The sequence below is a fragment of the Thalia democratica genome, chromosome 5, assembly GCF_965202585.1.
Source record: "Thalia democratica chromosome 5, ktThaDemo2.hap1.1, whole genome shotgun sequence".
Classification (NCBI taxonomy): domain Eukaryota; kingdom Metazoa; phylum Chordata; class Thaliacea; order Salpida; family Salpidae; genus Thalia; species Thalia democratica.
Window position 1 is genome coordinate 56,989,509 of NC_139169.1, and position 21,613 is coordinate 57,011,121.

Consider the following 21,613-nt stretch of genomic DNA (forward strand, 5'->3'; position numbering starts at 1 on the left):
GAAATATATTGTTCAACCTATCTTTATTCTATTGTTTTTTGTACGTTTATAAATGCTTTCCTACTTAATTTATTTTGTCATATATATTTTGAAAGTTCAAATAACTTTGTTGAAAAAATTTAATAACTTATTAGTATAAGATACTACTCTACTCTTAAATAATCAAAAAATTAATTTATAAAAATTTTAAATTATTTAGAATATTTTAAAGTTTCTTTAATTGAAATTAAAAAACAAATGGTAACCTTGATTCACACTAATTTAGTATTAGGTTTAAATTATAAGTATAATTAGAAGTTTAAATTAGTGTTTTTAAATAAAGGTGTCTGTATTTTTCATCAATTGCTCCACTCTAGGAAAATTTATATAAATCTATAAAACCCATTCATTTTCTAGATTAACATAAACAAAATTTAAGTTTTCCTAATTGAATATTTTAAACAGCTAGTTTTATTCATATAAGATATCAAACATTCACAATGTATTTGACTAAAGAACATTGCAAAGGATTTGACACATACAAGGTTAGTTTTCTTATTTTGATAGAACAACAGAAAGTAATATAAAATAATCTATTTAAATTTTTTTATGGAATATATGTTGAAAAAAAAAACAGATTTTGGTTTTTTATTTGAAAAGAAGAGCCTTTAATAATTTTTATGTCTTATTAAAATGAATTAAATTTTAAATAGATTTTTTGCAATATTGTAGCAACTAGTACAGTTGAAATATTTATCAACTTCTGAAGCAAATAAGTCCACTTTATAATATATTTTTAAATTAGTTTTTTATCTATTTTCAAATACTAAATTTTATTTACAGTTGTTTTTTTAATGAAACAGAAAATAAAATGTTAAAATTCTACTTTTTAAACTTTATTTAAAACTTGTCCTAAGTATTCATCCATTAGCAACCAGTAAAAAAAGCACAATTTAAAACTGTATTTTAGCATTTAAATAAGGTTTTTTTCTCAGAAAATTTACTTTTTAATTATATAAAGGTTAGTTTACATTTTTATATGGTTCTTAAAAAATATGTTTAAGTTTAAGTATTGGTTTTTACACAACTCATTTATCAAAAGATTAACTTATACAAAAATATTTTTTTTACCAAGGTTTTTAAGCTCTTAGAGAAGTATTCAGTTATATTTTTATGTAAATAAAGCCCTATATTATAAATTAAATATTATAGTTATGTTTAAGTATAACAAATTAAGGGCATAGGGGGGGTAAACACCCTTTTTTGATTTTTGATCTTATTTTATTTAGTTTTTACTAAGCTACAAAATGCTTTCACAAATTTAAAAAATTCAAAACATTTTTTTAGATATAGCCGGTCAAAGTTAGAGGCAACAATAGGTTCCTTATGGGAGGCGCAAACTAAAACGGCAAAAATAGACTATTTCACTAAAAATCTATTTTCTCCTACGTTTTTTGAGATAACTACCTCAAATTTTCAGGACATGTTCCTTGGTATATTTAGAAAATTCTGTCCGAAGGAATTTAAAAAAAAATTAAAATTAAATTTTATTATAAAAAAACAAAAAAAAAACTTTTTTTGTTTATATTTTATATAAAATTTTTATTTTTAAAAAGTTCCTTCCAAATATGTTCTAAATATATCAAGGAACATGTCCTGAAAATTTCAGGTAGTTATCTCAAAAAACGTAGGAGAAAATAGATTTTTAGTGAAATAGTCTATTTTTGCCGTTTTAGTTTGCGCCTCCCATAAGGAACCTATTGTTGCCTCTAACTTTGACCGGCTATATCTAAAAAAATGTTTTGAATTTTTTAAATTTGTGAAAGCATTTTGTAGCTTAGTAAAAACTAAATAAAATAAGATCAAAAATCAAAAAAGGGTGTTTACCCCCTCCCCCCCCCATGCCCTTAATTATGAATATAAATTAATTTAAATATAAATTTAAAAACAGATGAGAAACAGTATTAGTATGAAACTAGTTTATATTCTAAATTTTTGTTTACTCTTGAGTTAATTTTACTTATTTCATACATTCTTTATAAAAAAACTAATTTAGAAACTGTAGTTTCTAATTTTATTTACAATTATTTTAACTAAATCTGTAGTATTCTTTTGTATTACTTTAAAAATTTACTATTATTGATACAGATTCTTTAGAATTCAATATCAACTTACCTATATATAATTTAAAGAAAGTTATAGTATTAACTAAATCTAATTATAAACAGTACAGTTGTGTGGATACTTCACCACTGGCTAACTATGTCATGCACCCGTTCTGGAATCAGTTTGTCAAGGTAATTTATGTTTTGTAATAGATACTTCTATAAAGATAACTAGTTTAACGTTTTTTATTTGTTTACTGTTTGTTCAATGAAGTTAGTTAAGTCCTGAAATTTTTGTACTATCAGGAAAAAATTGGTAATTTACTTTAAAAGGTGGTTATTTTACCTAGTAAAATCTAGAGCTTGAAAATTTAGTCAAAAAATAACCAGAAGGACCAAGAATTTTAAACAAATTCAGTGAAAACACTTATAAAACCTGGAATTTCAACAAACATTTATGTTAGATATAAACAAGATTTATATATTGAAAATAACGCTTAAATCTGTCCAGGACACAGTCAATATTTGTTTGTGATTTTTTTATGGCATCAAGTAAATAAAAAAATCAAATGATTGTTTTTAAAAACCTACACATTTTTAATGCACATTTAAGATTAAAATGCTTTAAGGTTGAAAACCCTTATTCAATAAACTTTTAATAAATTATTAAAACTAAAATAGATTTTTGCAACTAAGTTAAAAATAATAAAAGCATATATTATGATATAGTATTTCAAAACTGTGTAAAAAATTAGTTTGTAAAAAGGTAGAAGGTTCTTAGTGTGATATAATGATATTTTGGTATGAAAAGTAGTTTAATAGAAAAAACAATGAAAAACTTTTCTTGATTTTAATTTCCCACTAAACATTTACAAAAAACATACACTTAAAAATTTTAGAAAAATTGAAAAAACTAAAAAAAATTAATAGAAAAAATTTATCACTCAGCTTTTTAGGTCAGTAAACATTTTATCACTATATAATACATATTTGCTTCACTGAGCATTTTAATGTTTTTAGAATCATATTTTTCAGATTTTTTTCCTTTGCAAAAAATAAGCTAAGCTGTATTTTATGTTTTATTATTATTTAAGTTTTTAAATATTTGTTTTTCGTATTTAATATTTATTTACAGTCTTTTTAGCCAAATTTATGTACTGGTAATTAAGGGAGACCTTTTGTTTTTACAACAAGTTGATTTGTATTGTACTAAATTAAGAAACATAAATATTGTAACGTTTTTTGTAATATTGATTAAACACTATTTATATGTTTTATAACTTTTGTTATACTTGCTTTTCCAAATAATAATAGTTTACTTAAATTAAATTTTTTTCTAGTTAGTTTAATTTTGTATTGCAGTTGAACTTATACTACTGTTAAAATTAGTAAGCCTGCCTTTTTATGACCAATTTTTGTTTATTATGTTACTTTTAATTTAGTGTTTACGTTTTAGAAAAATCATAAAAAAGTTAATCAAATTGTGAGAGAATTTTTTCTGTTGATTTGGATTTTAAAGCATTTTTTTTTTAATTTATGTTATATTCACTCCGTTGAAAAGTAAAAATGTAATAAAAAGTGCATGGAAAACACTGCCAGGTTAGGTTAAGATATTTATTTAAAATGACAAAGCATCATATATTGATTGATATTTGTACAGTCAGTATTTTTCTTGAGATACAAAAAATAAACCATTTTTTAAATTTATAAGTTGATAACTTTTTATATAAATTAAGCTTTAAACTTAATGTTATATTATACTACATAGAAAAATTAAATGTTTATACAATTTTGCAACATTGTTCATTACAACAAACATTGAACATATAAGAACTATTTTTTCTGTGTATTTTAGTTTTGAAATATATTTAAACTTCTAAAAGTTTAACTAATGGTTATTTATCCACCAAGAGTTTAAGAAAAAGTATTAATTTGCAAAAGTGAATTCACGTAACTAACTGCTCTTTATGTAAATCAGCATACTTAATGTATTTTTGACTATATGTGTTTTAGTACTTGATAGTTCCGTACAAGTTGTAAAAAGTAAATGTTACAAGGTTGTTTTTGTTTTAGAAGAAAAGGTTGTTGGTTTAATTTTTCAGCTAGTTATTTTTTAGATATAATCAATACATGATTAAAAAATTAATACTATATAAACTATCAATTTAGATACTTTTTGTTCACAATCATACTATTGAATAGGGGAACGGGTCACTTTTGACAAGCGTCACTTTTGCACGAAGACAATTTTGCACGAGGGGACACTTTTGCACGAAAGGTCACTTTTGCACGAGCGTCACTTTAGCACAAGGTGACACTTTTGCACGGCGTCACTTTTGCACGAAAGGACACTTTTGCACGGCGTCACTTTTGCAGGGATGGTCACTTTTGCACGAGGGTACACTTTTGCACGGTGACTCTTTTGCATGGAGGGTCACTTTTGCACAAGGGGACACTTTTGCACGGCGTCACTTTTGCACGCAGGGTAATTTGTTAACGGCGACATTTTTACACGTCAAAATTTCTGCACAACGTTACTTTTGTATGGCAACATTTTTGCAAAGCGTTATGTTTTCACAAATATACGTATGAACTGCAAAAAATTTAAGCAATCAGTCAATTTTGAACGGATTTTCAATTTTGCACGCTTCTAATTTTTAGTTAGACGAATTTTTATTGAACAACGCAATTTGTTTTGAATGAATAAAATGAGATAGTTTTATAATGAAATTTTAATGTTAAGTTTTTATTTAAAGTTTTACGTAGAACAATATAATAATGTACTGCAATACATTAACTAATACTTATAATCTTAATTTATATAAACTAGATGATGCAAAAGAGTTGCCGTGCAAAAGTGTCTCCTCGTGCAAAAGTGACCCTCCGTGCAAAAGTGACGCCTTGCAAAAGTGTCACCTCGTGCTAAAGTGACGCTCGTGCAAAAGTGACCCCTCGTGCAAAAGTGTTGCTGTGCAAAAGTGTCACCTCATGCTAAAATGACGCCCGTGCAAAAGTGTCCCCTTGTGCAAAAGTGACCCCTCGTGCAAAAGTGTCCCCTCGTGCAAAGTGACCCTCGTGCAAAGGTGACGCTCGTGCAAAAGTGACACCCACCCATTGAATAGTTATAGCTTTAAAGTGTTTGAAAGTTTAAACAAGGCATTTAGCATCCTCTAAAATTGACAATCTAAAATGGCTTTAAAAACTTATTTGTATGTGTTATACTATAAAAATAAAAAACAAGCTTTTAAAACAAGTTCGAATTAAAATTTATTGATTTTTTTTTACTTGGTTCACAGGCTGCAGTTTTCCAACTCGGTTTAAACCAAGTTAATCAGAAATTAAGTTTTTATGAGTATTATTATAAGTACCAGTCCTTAAAATTTTGAACTTAAAAGTTTATTAAAAAGAAATTAACGTGGTTAAACTTAAATTAAAGTTTTTCACAGTCCATTGCTTTAAATATAAAGTTATCACATTAGAGTATGCACATTTTTTCAACACTTTACATAAAAATATAATAAATTGAACTTTAATTAACTTAAATAAATGTATATATATAATATAAAAAAATCAATAATGTTTAGATATAACTAAATCAAAACATAAATTTTAAACAGTTATTTCCCCGCTGGGTAGCTCCAAACCTGATGACATTTAGTGGCTTTATCTTGCTGTTTTCGCAGTACATACTGCTGAGTGTGTACGATCCTACCTATGTGTCCATCACGAAAACTACCATGTCAACAATGCCACTGTGGGTGTGGTGGTTCTCATTCTTTGCCCAGTTCTTTTCGCACACCCTTGGTTAGTATTTATATTTTAAGTTTTTAGACAATATTTTGATATAAATTGATTAGGTGATTAGCATTTTGGCTAATAGGGGATTTAAAAACCAATTAAACTAATAATATTTTATAAAATCTTCTATACATTGAAATATGTTTTTTTATTTTTTGTTTAAAATAGTTAATTAGTTAGCTACAGCAAATAATATTAAAAAAAAAACAGACTGTAAGTATATTCACTGCTTTAGAGATATATTAGATTAGATATTGCTACATTTTTTAATGCACCAGTTTTTTTATTTATTTGTAGTGATAGCATTTAGTGTATAGAAGCTAGGTTTTTTCATTGAGTAAGTTTGAACAAAATGTAGTAGTTTATTTATTTAACTTTTACTGTTTTCCTATCCGTCAAAAACAGTCTGTGTAGAACGTTTGCTGTATATAAAGTACAAACTGTTTTTTTTTTATTTTGACTTGTATAGACTTTTTTATGGACCATATTTTTCAAGCTATAGAATGCTGATAAAAAGTTTGTTAAAAAAGGAACAAATTCTTGTGTTTGAAAACCCATGTGTATTGATACTTTAATTTTCATCAATACACTTATGTAGAGCAAAATAAAAATTGTTCAAAAACTTATGTAGAAATACTTTTTACTAGCTAAGTACATTAACAGACGGGTGTGATGGCAAGCAAGCTCGCAGAACAGGAACATCTTCGCCACTAGGGGAGCTGTTTGACCACGGCATCGATTCGTGGTGTGTGTCCTTCTTCACACTGAACGTATTTTCAATATTTGGCAGTGACTCTGTTGGAAGTTGGTTTGCAAAGATAATTGTTCTGTCTCAATAAGCGTTAATTTTAACTCAAAAAGTAAATGTGTGAATTAGCTTACTTTTAGCATTTGATTTAAATTAGTTTTTTCAGAAAAAAATATATATTAGTTCAAGATATTAAAATTTTATAAATTTTAAAACTATTTAAAATATTTTTTATTAGCAATATAAATTTGCGTTTTACAATTTTAAATTATTCTCAATCAGCTGTACGTCTTTAATTTTTTTTATTTACGTTTTAATAAGGTTTAACTGTAAAATAAGCTGTTTTAAATGCCCAAAATACTTAAAAATTATTCTCTTAAAAACTGTTTTTAAGCCACTTGAGATTTTCAAGCTCTGTATTAAGTTCAACTGAAAAAGGTCGTATTTAATGGGCTTTGAATGTCTGTTTTATTAATAATTTTCAACAATTTTTTTGAAGTTAATTAGATTTTTGTAATATTTGATAAGCTTGTAAAATTCAGCATGTTTACATGTTTGACTTTTCAAATAAAATTTATTGAAACTAAATTAAGAAAAAAACTAATATACATGTTTAATTCAAAAATATTATACTTATTATATATGTTATACTTGATTATTTAACAGTTTACCATCTGTATTACATTCATATGGCTACAATGGTGGCGTTTGTTATATCCCACTGGGAAAAATATAACACAGGAGTCTTGTACCTACCATGGGCTTACGACCTCTCGCAAGTGGTATGTTATTGTATTATGTATTTTAATAAGTTTTTAAGTTCTGATAAACTTTATTTAAAGGTTGGGTATACTCTAGTGATTTTAAATTTGTAAAACTAAATATATATTACATAATAGTATACTATAAATTTAGGTTTATAATTAAATTTATAGATTTTTTTATTTTGGTATGTTTATTGTCGCCACTGAATTTTAAAGTTTTTTTTTGAACTTAAGTAATACAACTTTTTGAAAGTTTTAATACGTTATCCTCTAATAAGTTAGTATATTTTAAAAAACGTAACATCCTTTCATATGAAAGATATGTAGTTTTATTGGTAAAACAACATACTTTATGAATTTAGCTAGTAGTACACAGCAGAAAATAATACTATTTGTTAGGCGTAATCATGCGCATTTGAAAATTTTATTACAACTGACTTTTTGGTTTGCTAAGTCTAGTTTGGTGCTTTTGCATAAAAATTAAGTTTTTCAATGACAAACTATGTATTTATCATAGTTAATGTATAAATCACCTACTGTATTTTATAAAAAAGGAAGAAATGTAACTAACATATACCAAAAAACAAATTAGTACAAAGTTGAAATTAAAAATTTTATATAAAAACTATTTGCTAAAATTGTTGCATTTAAATGATTTATTTTGTTATAATAGTTTAAATAAAAGTATGATTTTCTTCTGTTAAAAAAGTAATAAAGTTGAGTAACTTTTGATTACTTACATTGGATTAAGTTAAATAATTTTACTTATACTCAAGTAATAATTTATTGCAAGTTGAAATAAACACATTTAAATAAAAATAGTAATTTGTTAAGTTTAAACAAAAAGTCTTTTAGACAACTGCCATTTACTAAACATTTAATTAGCCGTATTTTTCATTCAGTTAAAAAAAAAAATTTAAAAATGTGGCTAGAATTTATATTATAAAATTACGTAACTTTGTGTTTGTTTGATGTCATAAAAAGTAAATTCTCATTGCTCAACACTTTTTTTCAGTACATTTTGACTTAAGCCTTAATTTTTTCTGATAGTAGATAAAAAAAAATTATTATCAATTTTGTGAACAGCAGTTAAGTTTGAATTTTTTTATATACTTATCTCAACAAAGGTTAAGAGTCTTTTCTACTTATAACTTTAAGTGAATAGCTGGTTTGTAAGTACAAAAATTATTGCTTGAACGGTTTAAAGTTATGCGAAAAATGTGAAGTAATAGTCGACATTGTTTAAAAATTAGTTAACACTCCCATCCTTATCTAATCAGTAGCTTAAATATAAGTTTAATCTGTAAACTTAGTACTCTTTCTTATATGAATCTTATTTTTTATTTATTGCTTTTACTGTTTTATAAGCCATATTGTTATTTGTCTTTAGTTTAAATTTTATCTTACCACCATAAATGAAAAATTAACTAAGTTTTTCCGAACTTATAGTGTACCATAAAAAACTTATATAAGTTATTTGCAACTACACTCCTTAAAACTTCCAATATTATAATCTATTCTTAATTAAATACAGTGCTTATTCACTTATCCGGACACGTTGGGCAAAATTTTTCTGTAAACATGTCCGGATAACTACAAAAAAATATTTTTTTCATATAAAAATATAACTGCTGCATAAAATGCAGTGCATAATAAAAGTGTAATGGTAAAAACAAATACATAGTAATTGTGAGTAATATATAATAACAAGATAAATAAGAAAAGCTATACTTTAGGTTAATTAATTTATTTTTTTATGTTAAAAAACCATCAGACTTACTAACCCTCTCCAACTATATACGTTTTTTGAGGGTCAAACAAGTAAAATTCATCATTTGCAATTCCACCTTCCCTAAATATTGATTTCAAAAAAATATCAATTTATGTTTAGGAGAAAAAAAAATATTTTTTTTATTAAAAACAAAAAACAATGTAAAACTATCTCTTTAAATTAAATAAAAGATTTTTTTTAATTAAAAGAAAACAGACAGAAAAAAAACGGGAAACTTTGTCAAAGTTTAAAGTCAATTTAACGGAAACATATCACTCCTAACAAGCTAGCTTTTATTAGAAGTTTTACTAAAATAAGAAATAATAGACGTTTGTTTTATAGTTTTTCTACATTTTTCAGCAGAAAAGTCATGAAATTTAAAAAGTTGTGAAACTTTTTGAATGAATTTTTGTGTTAACCATTGAAATTTTTTTGAATTTTCTTCTGACCGAATCTGTCCGGATAAGTGAATAAGCACTGTATTGTAAAAAAAAAAAACTTGATTAAAATAAATATTTAGTTGTTGCTGAAAAATCAATGCTGTTCTTAGAATGTATCCTTATACAAAACATATCATATAGTACATTGTATACTTTAACAAGTTTAGTCAGTTTGTAAATATTTGTCACCTTCAAAGTTTTTTTATTTTAAGAACATGTACATAGTTATATTGTAACTAAAAATTTTTAGGTGTTAGCAATTGTATATTTAGTGACTGCAATGTATGGCGCTGATGTTTGGAAAGCTGGATTTCTCGGTTACAACTACTGTGAAATTTTCCAATACATGACTTATGGTTAGTATACTTCCTATTTAGAAAAAATCAATATGTCTAATTTACGTTAATATTTGTTTGCAATATTTCACGTTGCTTTTTTTTTTCTGAGAAAATAAAGTAACAAAATACCAATACAGCATTTATTTTTAAGTAAAAAATAAAAATGAGATATTTCTTAGATACATAACCTTTAAAAGTATTTTTAGTTATAAATTGTGCATAGATTTTAATTGTTTCAAGTTCTACATTGTATATTGAGTAATGTTAACAACATACTGAAGTGAAGTGACGTACACAAATTTAATACTCAATTTATTTGATTCATTAAATTATATTTCTTTGTACGTATGAAAAAATAGTAAGTTATCATTTACTAATTAAGTAGTATTGTACACAACATAGTTTTAATTAACTAGTTTTTCTTTAGTTAAGTACAGCACACAACTTTCAATGAAGTATTGCTATATGTTACTACAAGGTTTTTATTTGAAAAACTATAAGAGAAAAACTTATATATTAACAAAAAATAAAATTAGTTGATAAAAGATATTTTTTTCGAATCAATTTTTTATTGATGATAAAAACCAAGTTGTTTTTCAAGTGTAGAAATGATTCATTTTTACAAAAGAAAATCAATTCAATAGTTAATACTGAAATAATTGAACAAAGTAAATTTAATATTTGCACGACTATAAAAATAAGAAAAAATAGCTTAAAATTAATAATTGCGATTAAATCAGGTGGAGTGGTTATTTTGACGATTCCCTTCGCCTTGTACAACATCCACTACTGCTACAAGAGGGGAGAGTGGAAGCAAGTATCAGTGTATGAGGGCTGCATCCCCCTCATAAGCCCCTTTCTCCTGTTCCTTGTTACGTCATACTGGGTTCACCACAGACCGTTGTTGGAAGCTCACCCAAGGCTGGTGACTTTTATGAGCGGAGTTATTTTCTCAAACATTGTTGTTAGTTTTTAATTGTGTTTAACTCTTTAGATTGTGAGATTTCGAAGTTTTGTTCAAGTAACTGTAAAGGTAATTTAAGTAGAGTGTGTATTGATTGTAATAAAATATTTTGACTTCCAAATTTTTTATACCTTATTATTTTAAGAAAAAGCAAGGAATAAAAATGAAGTTATAAAACAAGCAAAAGATCGTTGTATGACTGAAGAGTTTCTACTTAATTTGTATAACAAAAATGTATATGTAGGCAAGACTGATTGTGGCACAAATGTCGTCGACGCGCTGCCAAATTTTCAACAAAATGCTGATAGTGCTCACTGTTGCATGCTGTACTTCACTGATACTTGGTAGTGATCCCGCTGACTACTACTTGTTATTAGCCACCATGATCGTGTGCACCTGCGCTCATCTCCACTACGCCTACCACGTGGTTCGTTTGTGTGTGACCATTGTTTGAAATTTTAATGTTAAGACTGTTAAAATTTACTCAGGCGTCCTATTTTAAACCTAATGTAAATAGTACAGTCTGCTATTTCTGTACAATTGGAGCTTTTTTTAATGAATATATTTATGAATAACGTTATACATTAAGCAAGCTCTTTCAGGTAGTAGTAATAAAATATACTTGAGGCTATAGCTTCTTAAGATGAAAAGTTTATTCTTACTATATGTATACTTTTTAAAACCAACACAAAAAGTAAATAAATAAAGTTGTAATTTTTGGTTCTATTAAATTACTTGAAAACCAATAAAAAAACAGGTTATAAAATAAAAGAATGGAATATAAAATTTCTGTACATAGATTTAATACTTTTTAAAAATTTGTTATAAATCTACCTTTAATTTCAAAGTATTTATTTAGCTACAACATTTAGTTAATGACTAATATAAATAAAAACGTTTTCGCTATACGTATATTGTATAGATAGTTTTTTTAAGAAGGTTTTATGTTTATACTTAAGTAGTTATAAACTTCTAAAACGAAAAAGTAAAAAAAAAAGTTTTTATATACCTTAAAAAACTATTCTTGCTCTAACTTTTAAATTATATAATGATTGAAATCTGTAAATAAATAAGATTCGTAGCTATTTTAGTATTGTTTGCTTAAGTAGTATGTACACATATTCAGTGTCAACTTTTTGTTTTTAAATAATTAGTCATTAAAATAAGTAATTTTCCTGTTTAAGGGCGATAGTTCAGTTGCTTTATTTAATAAGCTGTTTTAACTCGATTTATAAAAATACAAGAAAATTTAGTTGACTATGTTTCAATTACAATTTACTTATAAGTACGAACATTTTAAATTTCACGTACAGCCTTTAATGCTGTTTACTATTAAGCAATCTGGTTATGAGACTTTGTACTTTGATAGTTTGAGTTTAAAAGTTGTTTATCTGAATACTAGTAATAAACATTATCTCTTAATTTGTACAATGTTATTGGTTTTTATGTAGAATAATATACCATATGACCATTTGTAATTGCCCCAAATAGTATATTATTAATATAAAAGTTTTTAAATGTTGTTCCAAATCAAATATATGCGAGTGTATTTTAGATAAAACAAACACTTAAAGTTAAAACCTATTTTTTATAATTAATGAAACAAAGATAAGAAAAGTTAAAATATTTAGTTCAATAGTTAAATATTGAGTATATTATTTTAAAAATACACCATTTTAAAACATGAAAACATATAGTAGAATTAGTTTTTTGCACAAATTACTATTAACAATGATTTTTTTTATATATTTAAATAAACAGAATTTGCCTAAGTTATTTTAAAAGTAATCCTTACAAACTGAAATATTTATTTTAGTTGTAATTTAAAGAAATTTTAATAAACTAATACTATTTTTTTCAGTTTAAACATATAACTAGTAACTAAAGTAGCTGAAAAGACTATAAAGTTGACTATTTTTTTCAGTAGCTAAGGTAAAATAAAGAACCAAAAATAATAAGAAAATTAAACTAGCTTTACAATTTCAGCAATAAATAGTTATTTTTTTTAGCATTTTATGTTCAAAAAGCAAAAAAAAAAGTATTAAATTCCTATTAAGAAATGTAACTTAAGTGTTTTTTGAGTTTTTATTCAATCTAATGACTAAATAAAAAAAATAAATTGTTTCTTTTATTTGAAAAGAAATTGACATAAGTTTTCAATTTTTATGACCATATTTAAAGCATTATTTTTATATATTTTAGTCTTGAATTATTATTAATACTAATAAGAATATAAAATGGAAACATAATACTTATTGTCAAGACAATAAAAAATTGCACTTTAAAAATAAAAAGTGCTCTAAGTTGTCATAAAAATACAAAGTATGAAACTTTTGATATAAAAACGTGTAATTTACGACTCACAGGTGTTCGGGCTGGCAGACCACCTCAAGATCAAGGTGTTCTCGATAAAGGAGCAGCTCGATTGACAATCAGCAGGTCGTGTTGACAACAATGCGGCTGCAAAAGACAAAGTTCCACTGCTCGATGACGTAGTGTGAACGTGGAGTAATAATGTCATCTTTTAAAATGAGACTGGTGATAAGTTGCGCTAGCATTCGCACGACCCATGACTCTGTCTTCTCAAATTAATAAGATTTTTTATCACATAGTTTTCGTTATTTGATACAGTAGTTCTAATGATATAACTAAGCGTTGAAATAAGCAAAGTTTTTACATTTTTTTATTTAAAATTGATAAAGATTAAATATAGATAAAGATAAATAGTTTACAGAGTATAAGTTTTTAGTTTTATTGAGTATATGTTTCTATTAACTTTCAAAATTTTATCCCTAACCGAAAAGTAATCTTGTACTATTGTTTCTATTTTTAATCAGCCAGCTAAAGAGATGCATAATTCAGTCTATTTTAATGTTTTCACTTGATAATTCTCTTGTTTTTCAAGGCAGATCAACTTTAATGATATGACGCCTGTTTTTTTGTAATAGTTGCTAAATTTTAATTAAAATTAAATTCATATTTTTTTATACTTTCACAAAGAAACAACGTACTCTTTTTAAACTTTCTTGTATATAATTAATTTTTAATAATGACACTTATAATTTTTTAAGTAAGTTTTTTGTTTGTTTATTGTAAAGTATTTAAATGTCCTCATTTATGTAGCATTGTAAACTTTCAATTTAGTGTAACTACAGTCTTTTAACACATATTTTGTATTGACCTAACTTTTAACAAAAAATGTTATATGTTTAATGAGTGTAACTAAAAAAGACAAAAGTGGTAATAAAATATAAATAAACTATATTTATGCTTTATATTATACTTTAAAATGTGTAACGAAGTATATGATAAGTTTTTATTTTTCTATAAAACCCGAAATTATGTTTTTTATAAATTTTTAAGTTGATATTTTTTCTGTGCTTACTTGTAATAAGTAACGTTTTATCTTATTAATTTAGCTGTTAAAGATTTCAGTTTGGACTAGCTTTAGATAATATATAAATTATTAACTTGTTACTTACTCAAACACTTAAAACAATCTTATATTTATACTTAAATTTGAGATTTTAATTAACCTATCAAAAAGTTCATACAAAAGTAATAACAAAATTTAAATTCAGTAAAAGTAAGAATATAGATTAAAAAATTCAATTAGTTAATTTCTGTTAAACTTGTTTTATGATTTAATAATAAAAACTTAACTTGAAACTTAATTTTAACTGCTAATATTAGAAATACTAAAATCTTATATCAGGGTGGTCCAAAATTTTGAATCCTTGAAAAACTTTGAACTCGACAATTTAGGCAAAAAAAAAACCTGGAATTTTATAAAACTTAAAAACGAAACCTGGCAACTCGTACAAAAAATGTGTAAAACCTGAAATTTTTAAAATTTTTAATAATTTTTATATAAACAATTGTGAACTTAATAATTTAAAAAGGTGTATACAAGTCTCTAATTAGTAATTAATAAATTATTACTTAAATTAATGGCATTACTTTTTAACTTGCGTTTCTATTGTTTTAAATTTCATGTGAAGTCAGTCAACAAGAACCTATTTCTGACTGATGGAACCTAGTAGAATTTATATTAAGAGAATAAAAAAAGCAAGAGCAGCACCAAATAGAAATGTCTGATGCAATGTTTTTAAAGCAGCTATAATAAATATTGACTTTAAATATAGTCTATTGAATGACAAAAATCGCTCAAAATATTTGGTCCTAGGACCTGGTGTGTTATAAGTTTTAAGTCATTAGTTATGCCTAGTTTATTCAAAGTAGCTATAATAAGTATCATTTAGTAAGGTTTAAAGTAAGCTATTTTAAATTATGGTTAAGAGTTCTGTAAGAATAATTTTTTTAATGATAAAATATTAATTGCATTAAAAAACTTTTATAAAAGACTAGTGCGAAGTAAAACAAGTAGAAATACAAACTATTTGTGAGTGATATTAAATTTTAATTATTCATACATTATAAGTTTTCTTTTAGTTCTTGTTTTGATTTAATTTTATACTATTTATTGCAAATATAAATAATTATTTAACTAAAAAGGTAAGTAAATTACAATAGAAAATTAAAACTAACAACAAATTTTAAACTATATTGAATGGCTACTTATGTCAAGTGTCACATAAAGGCTTTTGAACTATTATATGAGAAGTAATTTAAAGAAATTGGTCAATATAACAGTACAGATTGCAGTAGAATAAAACAAAGATTATAAATTAGCAACAACGCATTGTTTAAGTAGTTAAAACCTATCAAAAATAAATTTTTGTATCTTAGAATTAATTTTTTACTAAAAATAGTCAAAAAAAGATGTACTATAAAAAACCTGGAGAAAATTTTCTAATAACCTGTGGCCAGATAAAGAAAAGTGGCCCCTGTAATATGTACAATGTATCCTAAACAATACTATAAAAAAGACATTGATTAGTAAGTAGTATAAAAAACAAAAAAAAACTCTTCAAAAAACGAAAACTTATAAACGTCTTAATTACTTTTTAAGTAGATTCGCAATAACTCTGAGGTTTTGATAATAATAAAATATATTTATTCAAAAACAATCAAGTAACTTTTCAATTACAAACATATAAAACGGAACCGGAGTGTTTTTTTTATTTTAAAAAAGTCTGGAATTGACGTTTCAAAATTTTATTTAAAGTTTTTGCCTCAGTTTTACATTTAGAAAATCCTTTTAAATTTATAATTACTACTTATTAATTTTGTTATAGTAAAATGTAATCAAAGCTTATTTGTATTTTCGCTCCAATAAACTATTTTTGATTTGAACTCGTTCTACTAGACTATATTCTTTATTTACCAAAACTTCTCTATAAGATTCAAAAAAAAATTGTACTCATGATGATTATTTTAAATCTAATTTGGTTCATAAATAATATATACTAAAAGAACTATTTAGCTTGAGAATAACCAACGTTATGATAGTATTTTTTATAATACGATAGAAGGTAAACTTTTTTCAACATATTATAAAAGATTCAAAATTATTTCTCAGTACAAATATATATATTGTTTATTGAACGACAAAAAACGATCAAAAAGTTTGGTCTAAAGACCTGGTGCACGAATAAACCTTTTAGTTATCGAGTCGTACACCAGAACAGTTTAACGTCATGTCCAGGACATACTTTAGTCGGACAATTAAATTATATATTTTAAATAATCTACCTAACCAGTAGGCCATGCGGTCACTTGCAAACAATTTATATTTAGTTTATTATGTTTAACCTGGTTCAAAAAGTCCACACAAAGTTCCAAGATCTTATGAAAAGATGTAAAAATTATAAGAAACATCAAACAAATATTTGTATCTTCGAATAAAACTACAAACTACAACAAAATGAATACATCAAATTAAAAGAAAATTTCATTAGAAAAACATATAGAAAAAGTAATAACACTGTAATTAACAGTATAATAGATAAAGCTAAGCAAGTATTTAAAGAATTAAAGCTTGAAGAGAATTTAATTAATCTACTGCCACTAAAAGGATGCTATGTTACACTAAAATACAACAAGAAAAGTTTTTTTTACACGCCAGTAACCAGACTAATAAACCCTTCAAATTCTGATTTAGGGCAAATAAGCAAAATAAGAGATGAAGAAATAAACAAAATTATCAGGAAGACAAACAACTTCTTCCAGTAGACAAGTACTGAAGACGTAATAAAGTTGTACAAAAGCCTAGATATAAACTAATCAAGTTCGATATTAAAGATTCTTGCCTAAGAATAACTAAAAAATTTTTATAAAAAATATCAAATTTGATAGAAACTATGATACAGTCACTGATCAAGAAAAATCAGTGATATACAATGCCGAAAAATCTACTTTAGTAGATAAAGAAGAAATATGGGCAAAACCGAGCAAAAGTTCGAATGACCACGAGCTCTTTGATATCACAATGGGAAGCAAACAATGGGTGCTGATATAAGCGAACTGGTTGGGTTGTACTCCAAAGACTTAAAAAAGAATCCTAGAGCAAATAGATGGAGTCTATAGAAATGATGGTTTTATAGCTATGGATAAGTGAACAAGCAATTTAGAAGTAGAGTCAATAAAATAAGAATTGCATAAATTTGCCAAATCTACAGAAATAAAAATAATAATTGAAAATCCTGATTTTCAATTAAACTTTTTGACCTAAACCTCAACTTAAAATAACATAGTTTTTTACCAATACAGCAAGCAAAACAATAAATTCAACTACGTTAACTTTAATTCCAATCACCCTCCAGTAATTCTCAAACAGATACAAAGATTATAGAAAATAGATTGACTAAAAATTCAAACAGCAACTAATTATTTGACAGCATGAAAGAAGAACATGACTCGATAACCGAAAGGTTCCTTTGTACACCAGGTCCTTAAACCAAACTTTTTGAGCGCTTTTTTGTCGTTCAATAAACAATATATTTTATTTTACTTGAAAAGGTCGAAGTTTTTTTGCCACCGAAATACAATGACGCTTTGAAACTGAATGGCTACAACTTCGATATAAAGTAAACAAAAATAAATAACAAAGTAACTAAAAAATTAAATAAAAATACATCTTGTTTAACCCACCATATTGCTGTTCAGTTGAAGAAATGTAGGAAATAAGTTCCTAAAAATAATCAAAATCAACTTAAGTAAAGAAAGCAGTCTAAATAAGTAAATCAACAAAAACTGCATTAAACTAAGCTATAGCTCTATGCCTAATAATGAGATGATTAAAAAAATTCAAGAAGAAAAAAAACAGATGAATCATGCAACTGCAGAAACGAAAATAAATGCCCAAAAAAAGAAGGAAACTGCAAGACAGAAAGTGTTATATACGAAGCATCAGCCAGCAAAAAAATGAAACCAAAATATGCTGCTAACCAGATAAAGAAAAATACTTCATCATATAACACAATAATTAATTGCAGACCTGAAAATAAAAATTATATTCAATACATCAACTCAGCAGAACTTTCAACATTAATACACAAACTAAAACAAGAGGACTCAAAAAACAATCTAAGGCTCTGGAAAAATAAATTAGGCCTAAACCAGACAAAAATACGTGCAGACTCTGCTTAAAAGAGCTATTCTAATACTACAAGCAAATATCAACTCTATTAACAAAAGACCGGAGCTCATGGGAAGCTGTAGACATAGGAACAAATTTCTGTTTATGAATTAGAAAGAAAAAAACAGCTAAAAGTAGAAAATGTCTACAACTGATTTTTTTTTGTTTTTCGTATTACATACACTTTTGTTTGCATTTTTTTCCATAAATTTTTTCGTTTTACATTTAACAGTTATTAATTTACTATTACACTTTGTATTTTAACTTTTCAAGTCGATTTGTTTAACTTGTGTTTAGATAATTATCGAAATATTCAAAAAGTTTAAGTTATCTTTGCTTTAGTTCAAATTGATGTTATAATTTACACAACAGTTAATCTAATTATATGCAAAAATCAATAGATAACAATTTTCTTTCTTTTACGCATGAATATTTTTTTATAATATTTATATTATGCCATAACATGCTAATATCACAGTTTTGTTGAAGCCTGAGCAGACTGGCACATTGTTGTCTGTCAAAACAGCTGCTGTTCAATAAAACTCATATCTAAATTTCGACTTTATGTATTTAATTAAGTATCGTTAAGGGGTAGCTGTCAAACTTGCACGAGCGTACAAAATTGTACGAGGGTACAAAACTGCATGGGTGCACAAAATTGCATGAAGATACTTTTGCACGAAGGGTCACTTTTGCACGGAGACATTTTTGCGGTATACTATCAAAGTCTACCCGATTTTTTTTCTTTATGTATTAATTTATTTTATATGTTTTTTGCATTTTTTTAGTTCGTTTTTCACTATCACTGTTACCCTCGATAGGTAAGCGGTTCTCGAATTTTACTGGGTGGGTTTTGAACGTGTCCCATTTCTGCACGGGTTGAATCTTTTTTTTGATTTAAAATAATTTTCTTATTTTTTATTTGTTTTTTCTTATTCTATTACTGTTTTCCCTTAACCCTTACCCTCGGTCGGTAGCTTTTTTTATTATTATATATTTTAACTTTTTTATTAGTTATTATTTTTATTTCTACTATCACTGTTACCACTAATCCTTCCCCTCGGTCAGTAACTTTTTTTTTCTTTTTGTTTTTTTATTAATTAATCGTTTAGTTTTTTTCTCTGTTATTTTTTTTATCTATTTTTTTCTGTTTTTTTTTTACTCTCGTGCAAAAATGTAACTCGTGCAAAATTTTCATTGTGCAATTTTGTTTCCTCGTGAAAAAGTATCTTCTTGCAATTTTGTGCACTCGTGCAATTTAGTCCCCTCGTGCAGTTTAGTAACCTCGTGCAATTAATGGTTGTTGTTTTACTTTTTATTCACAATAGATTACATTTTACTTTTCATATTAAAGCGCTTTACTGCTTTACCAAACATGAAGAATAAATTATCTAACTTTATAATACAAATTAAATAGCTAATTCTAACGTTCATATATACTGTGACGTAATTATTAGATATATTGTGTTAATCATTAGCAACTGGTAAATAAGTTTGAATTCGTTCTTCCTTCTATTCATTTAAGTAGTTTATAATATGATTTGTTATATTATTGTGTATTTTAGTTTACTTTATTTAATTTAGACTAAATGATTACAAATATTATACAGTTTTATAACAGTCGGTTTTAACATCATATATTGTATCTATTATTAAACATTTACCTCTAAAAATCTGTGGAAACTATTTTAATGAACACATGTATACACCTACCTTAGCTTTTATTCTTTTTCTTTACAGTATTTATTTTTTTACAGAACCCAGTTGATCAGTTAACACACATAAACATATGCAGGGTTGCCATGGATCAAGCTCAGAAAAATTTCCTGACTTTTCTATTCAAACTCTTAATTTAACCTTATTCTAAAATACATAATCTAACATTGCATAACGTTTTCAATCTAATTTTAATACAGGTTAAAACAACAATTTTCTGCTGAGTTCAATCATAAAACTTCCATTACATCACTTAAACCATCTGTTTATGATTGATGTATTTGCGATAAAGAGCTCTATCAGCAAAATACTTGTATTATTACCTTATAAACACAGCTTGTCTGGAAAAAGACGCAATTTTTTAATATTTCTAAATATAAATGTATCTAAATAAACGAAATAGCATACAAGTAACTTTTATAATTAAAACCTTAAATTAATAACGAATTTTCATAATAAAAACCTTGAATTAATAAATAAATTATTCTTTTTTTTAATATTTATAAAAATTTATTTTCTCCGTTTCTTTATTAGCACTTCATCTAATAAAGATATGGTTTCCTTTATCTGGTCTGCATCCCGCTTAATTTTCTTAGCAGTTAAAACTTTGCCTCATTTTACTTAAATCGTTCTCATCTGCTTCCCCTACACTTGTCGAAAAGAATCTTTTCTCTAAATCTAGTCACAATTTGTGGGCTTCATTTCTTTTCTTTTTGCACTCATTTATTTTTACCTCCAACTTTGCTGCTTCAATTATTTACTTAAACAAAAAACACTTTGATTCTAAAATTATGCTAGATAAACTTTTGTGTATATATCACAGTTTCACTAAGAAAGTGTCCTTGCTATAGATCAACAACACTAAAAAGCTTACAAAAACTGCTTTTTTAAGTAGGGTAGTTGTTCAATATCTTAGTAGAAAAATTTTTCAGCTTTATAAAGGATTTTTTATTAAATTTTTATCGATGAAGGCATTGGAAATTTAATAAATTTGTAAAACTCTAAGAAAATTTTGCAATTTTAGTCTAACTTTAAAGGATTTTTAATTAATTTTTTATTATTTGAAGGCTATGGAAAATTACGAATGTTGTAAATTTAAACTGACAAAATCTGACTTTTTTAAAACTTTATCAAATTTCCTGACTTTTTGTGAAAGACCCCCCATTTTTTCCTGACTTTTGTCATTTTTTTAGTTTTTTCCTGATTTCCTGACCTTGTGGCAACCCTGCATATGTCGGTACAATAAAAGAAGGATACTGTATAATTTGTTTTTATTAAGTTTTATATGTAAATTTTTTAATAAAATTTAGTTTAGAAAAACGCTGTATAGTACCTTTATGTAGAGTTTTATGGCATATTCACAAAAAACTCAGTCAAAAAATATTTTAAACTAATTTGAGTTGCTATGCTGCCTTAAACAAGTTAAGTTTTAAACGGGAACTTCTGGGTA

At 25.6% G+C, this 21,613-nt stretch overlaps 1 protein-coding gene across 1 annotated transcript; it reads left to right on the top strand.

Moving 5' to 3' along the window:
- Positions 1 to 448: 448 nt before the first annotated feature.
- On the top strand, positions 449 to 14,052 carry LOC145835582 (ethanolaminephosphotransferase 1-like). Its single transcript, XM_082943248.1, has 9 exons — positions 449 to 524; positions 2,208 to 2,276; positions 5,702 to 5,888; positions 6,546 to 6,686; positions 7,297 to 7,412; positions 9,856 to 9,961; positions 10,684 to 10,907; positions 11,152 to 11,334; positions 13,274 to 14,052. Exons 1-9 carry the CDS (start codon positions 480 to 482, stop codon positions 13,334 to 13,336), a joined length of 1,134 nt encoding a protein of 377 aa, XP_082799374.1. The 5' UTR covers positions 449 to 479; the 3' UTR covers positions 13,337 to 14,052.
- The last annotated feature ends 7,561 nt before the right edge of the window (positions 14,053 to 21,613 follow it).